At 41.1% G+C, this 13111-nt stretch overlaps 1 protein-coding gene across 7 annotated transcripts in view; it reads left to right on the top strand.

Moving 5' to 3' along the window:
* Positions 1–475: 475 nt before the first annotated feature.
* The window catches only part of BTBD8 (BTB domain containing 8), a 40315-nt gene continuing 27679 nt past the window's right edge, over positions 476–13111 (top strand). For 3 of the 7 annotated variants that reach the window (XM_062003635.1, XM_062003636.1, XM_062003637.1), the window contains exons 1-5: positions 476–747; positions 843–1028; positions 8110–8381; positions 9271–9388; positions 12264–12353. In XM_062003635.1, coding sequence (XP_061859619.1) covers positions 635–747; positions 843–1028; positions 8110–8381; positions 9271–9388; positions 12264–12353 — 779 coding nt within the window. In that variant the 5' untranslated portion in view covers positions 476–634. Of the gene's footprint in view, positions 748–842; positions 1029–7287; positions 7404–8109; positions 8382–9270; positions 9389–12263; positions 12390–13111 lie in introns of those variants that run through there. The other 4 variants (XM_062003639.1, XM_062003638.1, XM_062003640.1 and 1 more) reach the window with 4 other exon arrangements.

A 13111-nucleotide genomic window follows, 5' to 3' on the forward strand; every position in this document is an offset into this window, starting at 1 on the left:
AGTTTAATGTCTCGGCAAGGAAGCCGGTGCTGAGGAGTGAGTATTGTGCCGAGGAGCACCGGCTCACTGGGACCTGCTGGCCACCAGCCCAGCCACCGCGAGCCGCCCACCGGAGCTCCGGCTTGTGGGCCGCTGCTCCTGGTCCCGGTCAGAAGGGCGGCAGGCGGAGTAAGGGGCGATACTCTCTGACAGACTCTGCTTTTCAAACAACCGGCGCTGCTGTCCCAGTCGGAGCAGGCTCCGATTACGTCCGATAGCGTTAGTCTCCGGCAGGCAAGCGGCGGGGCACGCCGGCCCTCCCTGCCGGCCGAAGCGCCGCGATGCCCCCGCTGCTGTCCCCGCCCTGGCCGCAGCCAAGGGCCGGGCCTCGCCAACCCCCGCCAGGGCACCCGCGGGGCCGGAGCCAGGTGGAGCCCGCCGCCGCTCATTGGCGGCCGCCAGCGCTGGCCGCGCCCCCCGAGCGGGAGCGGGGAAGGCGCCGCTGCCCACAGCCCGCGGGGCCGCGTCCCGGGAGCGGCGCGTTGGCAGGAGAGCGGCGCCACCAGGGCTGTCCCCGTGCGCCTCGGGAATACGGCGGCGTCGCCGAGGGACCGGCCGCCATTCCCCGCGCCGGCCGCGGAGCGGCTGCTGGTACATGGCGCGCTGCGGCGGCGGCGGCGCTGCGCCCAAGGGCCCCGGCCCGGCGGCCGTGGAGCGGCAGCGGCTGAAGGAGGCGCTGGCCGAGCAGCTCCGGCAGGACCTCGGCAGGTAGGCGCGGGGCGGCGGCCGGGCCGGGGTCGGCTCCGGGCGGGGCGGTGGGCCGGGTCTCACCGGGCAACGGCGGTAACGGTGCGCTCCCGCAGGCTGCTGGCGGAGGGGACGTGGTCCGACGTGACCATTCGAGTGGCCGACGCGGAGCTGCGGGCGCACCGGGCGGTGCTGCTGGCGCGGGCGCCGCGGCTCTTCGCAGCGCTGGGCAGGGGGCAGCCGCCCCGCGAGGTGCTGCGGCTGGACGGCGTGGGGCCCGCGGAGTGCCGGAGCTTCCTGCGGTGAGTGCGCGGCCGCGGGCGCGGCGGGCACCGGGCTGGCTGCTGGAGCCGCCTGCCTGCCCTCGCTACCGCTTCCCCTGTGTCCTGCGTGTGTTTTCCCAGCCTTGACGCCTTGGTTTAAAGCTTTCCCACTCAAAGCGGTGTCATCAGCCTTCCTGCAGCGTTTGCGGAGCACTTCCCTGTAACTTTGTTATTTTCTTCCGCCTTGGTCCATCCCCTGGCAGCACACGGCTATACTCCCCGCTCTAGCGTGTTTTTTAATGGTGTGTAAAGGCTTTGTCGTAGAACAAGAGGAAGAGCAGCAAAAATCCTGAGTGTATCTTTTAAAATGGTCTGTGCCCGCTTGTTGGGAAAGTTACCTGACGGAAACAACAAAGAAAAGTGTTGTAGATTAGCAAACAAGTTACAAATTCTGAGACCTAGGAGGATTTAATTGAGTTTGATGAGGATGCATCAAGTTAGAAACTGCGTGGTCATCACTTAAGTGCTAGTGATGTGTGGGCTAGGCCAAACACAGCACAGCTTTCTCATCCAAACTGGGATCTCAGGGCGAGCCATCCCGTGCCATCAGTGCACTGTACGGGCTGGCTGCTCTCCAGGGACTGGCACAAGGGCCAGATGTTTTCCCTTTGCCAGCTATTAGCACATATCTGACATCTTGCTCCAAACCTTAAGTGAGGGGTGTTGGCTGGTGCCACCAGACTTTGCAATTCTCCTTGCCTGTAAGTACCTCTAATCCTTCTGTCAAAGAACTGGGTAGCACTTGCTTCTCTCTAATAAAGCTTCAGTGGTGCCACCTACCTTTTATAAAACAGTATTGGTGATAGAGCTGGCTGACATTTTGGGGCAGGCCCAGAACCAAAGTGGTGGGCACTTTGGAATTTCAGGTGAATTCAGGATGTGCCTAGAGAAATGTATGCACTTGGAAGCTCTTGAGGTTGTTAGTAAGAGGAAAGCTTTGCAGTTTTAAAGTTTAGTACCTTCAAGTGAACCTCCCCATGTATTCTAAACTATGTATGAAGTGCATTTTGCAAGATGGGGTTTTTTTCTTAACTTGGTCTTCAGTGCTGTTTGATACTTCAGCTTTTGAGTCCTCACGCTGTGAAAATTTGTGTCACAGAATGCACTGAAGTTTGACCACAGTAAACAAGGAAACAAGGAAAGGAAGCAGCTTTGGCTGAAAACAGCCTAATTTTGTAGAATAAATGGCTGTTGACTCTCAGTGGTTTCCTATCATTAAAATGCAAATTAACTAGTCCAAGATAGTGCCTTAAATTACAGCTTGAGGTTTACTAGGAGGTACCTGTTTCTTGAAGCATGTGAATCTCCATGATGAGTTTTAACAAAGATCCATAGCTACAGATAACACACGGAATCAGAAAGTTGTGGTCTTCTACAGAGTTTCTAGGTTTTCTGGTTCTTAATACTGTTTCCCTGTGGGAAAAGTAGACGGCTAAGGTGGTATTGAAGAGTTCATCAAAGCTATAGCAAAATATCATTCCTTTTCCTGTTTGTATTCAGCTTTTCTTTTATCTTCCCAAGTAGAAGTGATCTTTCCTTGGGGATCTGGGGACTTTTTTTTCTCACAGGCTATATCTGGCATGCATCTCTGTGAGACATTCTTCCTTTGGCCTCTTGTCTCTGAATGGGGAGAGATGTGGGTTACGTGTCACTTGCGTGCTGAAAGCTGTGCAGCTCCTCTTGCCAAACTTCTGAGCATTTTTGAGCAGGATGGAGAAATGGTGAGCTTCATGCTGATCTTTCTGCTTAGCTTCAGCATGAAGCAGATGAGCAGCTGAGCACTGCTTTGTTTCCCTCCCTATGCTTGTACTGTCTAAGGACACCAGCAAGAAACTGCTGGGCAGCAGTAAGTGCATCATCTGTAGACACCATTCATTCACCCTGTGGTTTTGCCTGATGAAGCTAATGTAATATTGACTCTGCCCTCCAATAGCTGCCTGTCACTGTTCAGAACACAGCTAGAAAATGGTCAACCTTTGCAAGTATATCAGTGGCAGGAGATGACTGCTGAAGCAGGGTTCTGTAGTTTGCTTTAAGAAGAGAGCTTAGCATCCCTCAAGAACAGTAGTCCGTCACAGATCGTTAGATCATTAATATTTTGCCTGTTGAGAGCAAACTGCTTTTTGGTCTTTCAGTCAGAAAAAAATCCCCATATTTAGAAATAAAAATGTAGTTACTATTCTCATTGTTCCCCTGATATTTGTATTAAAGGGATCTGATTTAAGGAAGGACAGAGAGGAACTAGTGACAGTCAGATCCAGTTAAAAAAGCAGTAAGAATGGATCAAATACAAAGGAATACAATTGTCATTGTGATGTTTACTGCCCTGGGGGTTAATTTGCAGTACCAGCAGTTGATTCAAAGTAGATCAGCCAAGCCTTTTACCGTGTTAGATCTGTATAGTTTTGTATCAGGCAGTGGCAAGACTTTTTTACTTGACAAAGTAGAAAAAATTGAAACAATTCTTTAAATAACTTGTGCATTAGACTGTTTGTGCTGATTTTTAAGATTTTCATGGTACCCATTGGATGATGTCTATTTTGGAGGAAACAAATATGACTCCTGCCCATGTACACTGAATTTCTTCACACTTATACCTCTGCAATTTTACCCTTAATGCATGTGTATTCCCCTCCAGTGGGTTATGACTGTAGACCACTCAGCTTTAGAAGAATATCATGCCTCCTCTGTTCTTGAAATTTTGTGGGACATACAGTTCTGATATGGTCCTTCCCTTTGATCCTCATCACTCATGCCTGTTGATGGAGGAGATACTCCTTGCATGGTAGGGTACATTACAAGTGACTGATTCAAGTAACTTGAAAACAAGCTAACTGCAAAAAGGGCTTTCTGAGCCACTGGTTGAGCCAAAAAAATGCACCTACAAGTGTTCTCTTCCTTGCATTAAGGCATAAGGCAATCATCAACACAGCTAAAAAAAAAATCATCTCTCTCAAAACAAGTGGAATTAACAGGTCTTGCCCTACAAATATAGGCAACGTGGGAAATTTTATGGAACTGTCTTAAACTTTGTGAAATGATAAATCCTGAGTTATGGAAGCTAAAATGCTTTGTAAAGGTTTATTTCCGGTGAACAGCGAAAACTGAGAAAGTTGAGAATAATGTATTGTGAACTAAAGTGTTAAGGTTAAGGAATTCAGGCATTTGCTCCTCTGAATTTGCTCCAAGTTGCTCTGACTTAATGGCTTTCATTCATACAACCCTATTCTCTGAGTTTTAGTAGAGCAGGAAGTTATTTTGTTGTGGTTATAAAGGAGCTAAGCTGGTCATTGACAATAATTAGACTTCACTAAGCAAGGAAGGAGGGAAATAAGATACTATATGAAGGTTATAGTTTAGTTTTTATACTCTATCCTGGTGAGGGAAGAAAGCCTTCACCACTATGACTTGTGTTTAAAGCCTGTTTTCATCAAAAGAAGCTTTCCTCATACTTTCCTGATAATCGTTAGGGATGTTGGAAGAACTGGAACATTTTTATGCCTTCTTAGATTGTTCAGATGACTATGAAAATTGCTTTCTGGTAAATATTTAACTGAATTTCAAACTGGTCAAGCTCTAAGACCTCCTGATGATACATCTCTCTGATTTAAAGAAGAAATTATTAACTTTATAGAACTGTAATATTCTGCAGTTTAGCTTACGAAACTGTGGCTTCTTATGATGCCTACTCAAGATGTTTGGAACAATAAAAACTGTTCATATCAGAATTCTGCCGTAAGGGTCCTGGTTTCTTAGAGCAGCTGTGTTTTAAAGAGATGGGTTTACATAATGACTAAAACGTCTGAGCTTCAAGGTCCAGGCTATGCACTTTGCTGTGGATGACAGGTTTTCCTAGCTTTCATTTATGAAGAAAGGCAACATTTGGTACACTGTAGAAGACACTCTGGAAAACTTTGCCTTTAGAAATGAGCCTATAAAATAAAGAGTATTGCCAAGCCAAGTGTTCTATAAGAGGTTTTAGAAAACTGCAGAATGTTCCGTTTTGGAAAGAACATAAAATGGGATTTAAGTGACAAAAAGGAAAGTTTCTAAAAAATGTGCCAAAGTCATCATTGCTGTGCAAAGCAGAGTAATGGATGTGTCCATGAGTCTTTCAAAGTTATAGATTTACAGTGTGTATTAAACAAGACTCTAATATACATATATTCTTATGAGTTTGTGGAAGTAATAAATCTAGGACTGTGGATGGATTTTAAACTTTAACTGAAGTAATCAAGGTTCCTAAACCTCTTAGAGGAACAAATTTATTTCGAGTAACTTTTTCAGATTTAGAAACCAGTTACTTAGTTCTGGTTTAACAACATGCCAACATATTTGTTTTATCAACAACGCATTTGTATTTACAGAATTCCTACTTGTGGTAAGGGTGTCATTTTTGTTGACTTAAGCCTAATGATAATAGAATTGCATTCCTGAGGTTTCTCATGTAGATGATCTGAAAATACCCTGAGGATTCTCAGGAGATAGTTGCCTCATTGCCTAGCTATCAGACTCCCTATGGATATGTTTCTTTGTTCCTGACAGAAAGTAATCAAGAATGTTAAAATAATGAATTTCTGGCAAAGCACTGTATCTGTTGCCACTAATTTTCTGACTCACTCAAAGTCAATTAGTGCTATCAGATATGCAATACCTCTGCAGCAACAGAAAGGTGAATAAGTAAAGTTATAACCTCAAGTTACACACACAATTTTCTTTCAACAAACCCTTACTAGGGATCTTCCTGCAGTTTTCATATTCAGTATGTGTTACCAGTTTGCTACTGTAATTGTGATATTTGTTTACATCTGGTGAAGACACAGGGCTACAGTGGGAGTTGGGTGGATTTTTGTAGTAGTGGCATTGTCTGTGTGACCTTTAAGTGATGTTCCTTGGAAGGTCGAATGTGGAGAAACAACTTGAAGACAAAACTTCAGAATACTTATGTGGAGTTTTGAAATTTCTAGGTTAATTGGGTTTCTACTCTGAATTTCTGTTCTTAAGTCTTACTGAACGGGGAAAATTGTGTGGAGGTCCATGATCTGGTCTAATTTTCTAAGTAATTGCAAAGTCTCCCTGCTCCAGCAAGCAACCTGTGGTCCAATTCTTGGTAATATTGTGTGTTATTATTTGGTTTTCCCTCATGCTATTGTTACCCCGAGTTAGGAAGCATTATAAATAGGAAAAGCAATAGATGGTCAGGCCCGGCTCACAATTTAGGAGTTCTGAAAACACATACAGATACAGCAACCTTAAAAACTGGTGTAAAGAGGGTCTACCAATATTACTCTCTCCGTGTGAAATTTTCTTACTCCTGTGACATGTTTTCCTGGCACTTGCTTTCAAAATGTTTTAAAATACTACAATTCCCATTCCCTACATTATTTTTTGTCATTCTCTCTTGGTGAGAATCTATATCACACAGACAGAGGAAATGCTACCCAACTCAATCTTTTAAATACAGGACTTAAGAAGGAAGATGATTTCTTTGTAAGTTTTCTCTGCCTCTTTATAGGACAGTGTCCAAATAACATACTCAAATTACTATGTTGCTGGTATTAACAATAAAGCCTCTTTGCTCTGGAATGAGTGACTAAGTGCAGATCCTTAAGTACATGTCTGCTAAATCCAAAGTAACTGTAGCTCTTCTGTTAAACTTTGCTAACTTCATCTATATGGTATGAAACCACTGATCAAGCATATTATCTGTTCACATTGTCTTTTCAAAGCTCCATTAAGTTACTGGAGTGCAGTATCTCTATAAATATGAGATCTTTGCAGTCTGCAGGCTTTTTTAGCCTTTCCAGATTTTGAGCCAAAAATAAGCTGGTGAAACAGATGGGAAAGCAGGAAGCTGGAGTTACTTTGTTGGCAAAGTGGAAGCTTTTGGGTTATTTCCATGATTTCAAGCACTTCCTTTGAAATTAAAATGTGTATCTCTAATACTATTCACTTTTCTCTATATATCATTCTTACAGTTTTGTACTTGTAACCTTGATGTTAGAAGGTTTTTTAATGTTGAGGTTTGTAAATTTGATCATGTTAGGAGACAATCAAATGCCTTTTGGTCATATTAAGATTTTTAAATCAGTCATCTGTCATTACTCATATGTTTTGCTTCTGCTTTTTTGCCAGCAGACAAAAGCTTCTTTAATTAAAAAAGCAAAGTGAGGAAGAAAAATCTTTATCCCTTTTAACCTGATATTACATTTTACTTGTTTATTTATGGACAAGCAAGGTCTTGGGGATGTTGGCTGATGAGAAGCTCAACGTGACCCAGTACTGTGCGCCTGTAGCCCAGAAAGAGAGCTGCATCCTGGGCTGCATCAAAAGCAGCATGACCAGCAAGTTGAGGCAGGTGATTCTTCCTCTCTACTCCACTCTAGTGAAACCCATCTGAAGTACTGAATCCAGCTCTGGGGGCCCCAATATAAGGAGGACATGGACCTGTTGGAGCAACTCCAAGGAGGGCCATGAAGATGATGAGATGGCTGTAGCGCATCTCCTTGTGAAGACAGGCTGAGAGTTGAGGTTGTTCTGCCTGGAGAAGAGAAGGCTTCAGGGAGACCTTATAGCATCCTTGCAGTACCTAAAGGGACATACCAGAAAGCTGGAGAGGGACTTTTTACAAGGGCCTGTAGTGATAGGAGAAGGGGTAACAGCTTTGAATTAAAAGATAGTAGATTTATATTAGATGTAAGGAAGCTCCTCCCTGTGAGGGTGATGAGGCACTGGAACAGGTTGTCCAAGAGGCTGTGGATCAGAGCAACCTGACCTATTGAAAGGTATCCCTGCCTGTGGCAGGGGACTTGGAACTAGATGATCTTTATGGTCCCTTCCAACCTAAACCATTCTATGATTCCTGTTTTTTGAAGCATCGCTGGAAAACTTTTTCCAGAGATACAGTTTCTAAAAGGTTCTTTTTTACCATTAAGCACTGTGGAATCCAGGTTTTGTTTTCTGCTCATGAACTTGGTTAGGAAAAAAGAAATAATCTTTTTTATTTTCTTGGTTTGATCAATTAAAAAATTACAGGAGTAAACTTAGTGTCATCTTCTAGGCTTGTGTATTCATCTGATAAAAATCTTCAAGAAGCTGAGGAGCTGGCTATGATGAAAAAAGTATCGCAACCCAAATTACTACTGGAAAACAACATTACTGCTCTTGAGAACATTCAGATTAATGTAAGCTGTCTTGGAGATGGCAAAAGAACAGCTATTGATCAGAACGCTCCAAGTGAAACTGTGCAGGAAGAAGCTGCTTGTTTGTTTTGTGTTGAAGAGGATATTCCAGAAGTAGTTGTGGATGCAGAAAGCAACGAAGGCACTGCAGGTAGGTTTGGAATTATACTTCTGTTTCTAGTTTTGGGTTGGTTTGGGTTTTTTCCTTTAAGTAATTATCCAAAGGTTTAGATAGGTTTAAAAATGCAGGCAAAGAATTGTTATAACAAAGCTTATATGGATATTCTTTGCTATAGTCTACCTCATTCTGTCACCTTTGAAAGCAATCAATTGCTGCAGAAGTTTGGGAGCAGTGGTTCCCAGCCAGCGTGTAACATAGTACATCTGACAGAACTTGCCAGGCATCAGACGTGCTCATCAGCATCGTGTCCCAACTTTTCTCAGTCATACAGCAAACTGGAGTTCCCACTATGTGGGACTTCCACAGAGCAGAGTCTCTCCATTCTTTTAATTTTCTAGCAAATTTCACCAGTTCCACTCTTGTTTTATGAGGATTTTGGAATTTTTCGGAAACTTCCCTAGGACAACTGTGAATTAAGTAACACAAGGAAAGATGTAACTGCATCTGCACTTGAGGTGCTGGCTGCTACAGTTGTGTCATTAAGATAGGATTAAGCAACAAATCTGTTCAGGCAGAAGCTTTGTAGCACTACATGACCATGAACTTCTTCAAAGTCTACTTTAATGCAGAGGTACCAGATCTTTGTAGAAAATAAGTGACCTGGCTACATAGTCTTACAAAAGAGTAACTGCAGCACTTCTTAGACTTCAAATAGGAAGCATTGGTCACATTTCTGGTATCTCAAGTCAAAATGAGAGGCCTGGAAAACCTTTTAAGGAATATTCTAGCTTGAATGTACAATAATAAAATATTTGAAAAGAAGGTGATGACAAAATTATTGGGCTTTTTAAGTAGTCTGTTTGCTGTCAATAAGTCTACACTGGACAAAATGAAAACAGCTATTTCTCTCCATCTGCAGATAATTCCAAACTAGAAACTGTGTCTGCGTTAGGAGAAGACTTAGTGATGCTCTATAAGAAGTGCTGTTTTCCAGATATTTGTATTTGCATAGATGGCAAGTATTTTCAAGCTCACAGGTACATAAGTGTTTACTACTGTAAAGTTTTTTCAACCAAAATCCTTCTATGAATCATTGCTAGTACTGCGCATCTATAGTAAGTTATAGCTGGTGCTGTTGCCTAGCTGTGAACTGTTACAGGTTTTAGGTATTGTCACTGTAAACTCATATGCTGAGTATGTATAGTCATGGTAACTTTTTTTTTTTAAGTAGAAAAATCTATCAATAAACTATTTAGCTGTTAATGCTGAATAAAATTACCACCCAAGTAGAAAACTTCTGAAGTAGTAATTCTGTATTCTGCTCTTCAGAATCTGTGCCTACAGAAGCTGATTTTACTTTCATTACTTCAGTCATGTAGATGTAAATACTACCAGCAGCCTTTATTAGATCTCAAGTCCCAGACCATTTATGAACTTTGGTCTTCTGAGCTTGGGAAAGCAAATAAAAACATCAGTACCATTCCTTGTACCTTTGGTATGAGTCTATTTGCATTTGAGATAGCAAACTAGACAGCCTGTATTTTGTTCCCTTAGAGTATATAAATAATTGAGAGAGATTATAAAAAAGCTCCACTACCTTTAGTTATTTCCTCGATGTAAAACCAGTGTGAGGGCTTGTATTGCTGACATTACAAATATCTTTACAGGAGATATGTCATAAAGGGGAACATGTGCACTATTTTATTTCTTTAAATAAGAGAATCTGGGAAATTAGTATATATACTAAATGTCATGTAGTTAGTTAGGGATCTTTGCTTGCTCTGGTCTGCACTATAAGAACATATTTTCAGGTCCATAACTTTAATAAAAAATAATGCAGAAAGTCAACAAAAACACTTGATCAGCAGAGCTTCTTTAATTTAGGCCCTTTACTGCCTGGAGCAATATATCTAGTCTAAGCAGCATCTGAAAGTATGGCAGGAAATAAAAGAGAAAACAAAGATGTTCTGAAATAGGCACAAGACTTGCTTGTTTCAGTACTGCATCATGTGAACGGTAGGAAGGAGTCAATAAGGGAAACTTAACGTTGAGTATAATTGTGGTGAATGCACCAGAATGTTTTACTTACTTTAAGGGTTTGGTGGGTTTGTTTAGAGTTCTCAAACAGGAGACAGTTTATGCCCTCATCCTCTCCCACCCACTTATCTCAATATTCCTGACTCTCAGGAAGTCCTACACAATTTCAATAGACTTTACATTACGAGCAACAATCCTCTGAGAGTTGCTGAGTTATATCTTCCTAGTGCTGTGTTGTGTTCTTAGAGAGCTCTGAGTGGAGCAAGTCAGATTTGTTCAGTAATGAACTTGTGACACAAACCATGATGGATAAATTTACTTCAAATTCCTTCAGTAGCTCTATGTATTTTATAAGTTGAAATTTTATCAGTGTCTATTTGGGCAGTACATACTTGTCCGTATTCCAATGAGTGGCTGTCTTATTTAAAACGAGTCTTTGAAATACTCCCTTTAACTATGCCCATGAAGTTGTTTTAGCCCTGTTCATTACTCAAAATTATTTGGAAGACAATGACAAAATTGGAGAATATGTATTTCATGTCTCCACGATGTAGTGTTATTGTATCTTATTAAAACAAGATCATGTGGGAATTCAGAATTTCACATACTTGGTGATGTCATACCCATTATGTGGGGACATATTACTTTGAGATATGAAACACTCTGTAAAAGCTTCATCATCAGATTCATTATTAATACTAGTACTATTACTACTACTACTACTGGATTAATCACAGGAGGAATGTGCAAGAAGTCCCTAATTTAAAGCATCGAGACTTCTGAAGCAGGAGGAGGGAAGAGAGATGAGAGATTCCAGAATACATCATGACTAGGAGACCATAAATAGCATTCTTCCTATGCAAAATGAGAGTGGTCTGAAACATTTTAAGAGCCAACAAGTATATGTAAAAGAAGGGATTAACATGCTTAATATAACACTTTCTGACACAGAAAATCCATGACAAAATAATTTCATAAATAATAGGAAGTTTAATAAGTGACAGGAAAAAAACTGTATGTATGAGAATATTAAATACATCTGCCCAGATAAGATATATAAAGGTCAACACTAACTGGTATAAATCTGAAAGGCTGGAATCATAAAGCAGTTTCCATCCTCTGTCTTTCTTTCTGCCCTTCCGTTTTCACTTTAAGAAGCTTTTGTTGCAAATGTCTTCTCCTGTGGTTTTTTGAAGACTGGTGGAGATACTGAGCAACACAGACTACTGGTCTGGGGTTTCTTTATTGTCTTTGATGGAAGTAGTAGTAAATTGAATTAGCCCCTTTATGGCCCGTTATTCCTTTTAAATATACAAGGGTAGTAAACAGAAGTAATTGAATAGCTCTTCTTAAACAGTGCTGGAAACACACATCATATTGTTCTATCATATGTTAGCATCAAGTTTGTTTGACTTGTAGGATGTGCTGCTAGGTGGCCAGCCAATTTTAAATAAGAGAAGTTTTATACTTCTCTTTTAATAAATACACATTTTGTGGCATAAAAAGAATTCAAGAGATTCAGGATATCATTACTTGGCTAAAAATGGGGATGTATAAACAAGGTTATTTACTGTTATTTGGTAAATAAACCAGGGGAAATAAACTTGCAATTTTATATTACATAAAAGGAAAATGCTTGTGAGAATAGATTTCTTCTGTGTGAATGTCAAAGTCATATTAGAAACAAGCTTTAACTGAGAAATTTAGAGTACTGTTTGGTTTTTTTCTCGAGCATATTTTGAGATGCCAGAAGGGCACACAGTATACAGATGACACCTTAATGCATAAAGGGCAAAGATTTAAGTCAATGTTATCAAAGAATCTAATAATAAATATTTGTATCTAGTGGAATAATGTTTGTTTTTTCTCTCTCAGGGCCATATTATGTGCCAGATCTAGTTACTTTGCTGCTATGCTGAGTGGAAGTTGGGCTGAAAGTTCCCAGGAGCACATCAGTCTTCAAGGGTAAGCGTTGTCTTTGCAAGGTGTGTGGGAGCAAAGGTAGGCAATTTAAAATCACTGCAAATATGTAACAACTGTGCTGTGCATAGAGCACTGAGTAATCTGCCTTGACACTTTTCTTCAACCTGATACATTTCCTGAGTACTGTTTTGACTGCAGTATGAAACAGTGTGTGTAGTATATTTGTTAATACTGTCAGATGGTTCATGGAACTCCTTCTCATCAGCAGAAGGATACAAAACCTTTCTTGCAGAGTGTTAGTGTTATAATTCAGTCTGTTTTAGAAGTCTCTTCTTTACCATCATATTGTACATGTCATGAAAAGTATTATGAATGTCCAAAGAGTGTAACTTATTTTCAAACCTGTTTGTACAATAACTGTATGTATTTACTGTGTAAAGACACACAAACAATTACATTTCCTAAATAGTGTTGAAGATGATGTTTCAGCATCATACACTAGTTTTGACTAGTGTGCTTGTTCACAATGGCTTTCTGTGTGAGAACTGAAAATAATGGAGCTGTCAGTGTAGTATGAATACTTAAGACTGGGGACTGCCAGGTTACTACTTCTCAGTATCAGAAAAAATAATAGAAATATATTAAATTTTCTTTAAAAGCTAACTAATACTGATACTTGTATGTGTTAGCCAACATTGTGTCTGAACAAAACATGCTCAGCGTTCTTCAGAAAGAGCTGTATCTTTCAGTACTGCAAAATAGAATTGCTTTGGGTTAACACATAATATTTTGGCCGAGTG

Source organism: Colius striatus, chromosome 10 (genome assembly GCF_028858725.1).
Source record: "Colius striatus isolate bColStr4 chromosome 10, bColStr4.1.hap1, whole genome shotgun sequence".
NCBI classification, from domain to species: domain Eukaryota; kingdom Metazoa; phylum Chordata; class Aves; order Coliiformes; family Coliidae; genus Colius; species Colius striatus.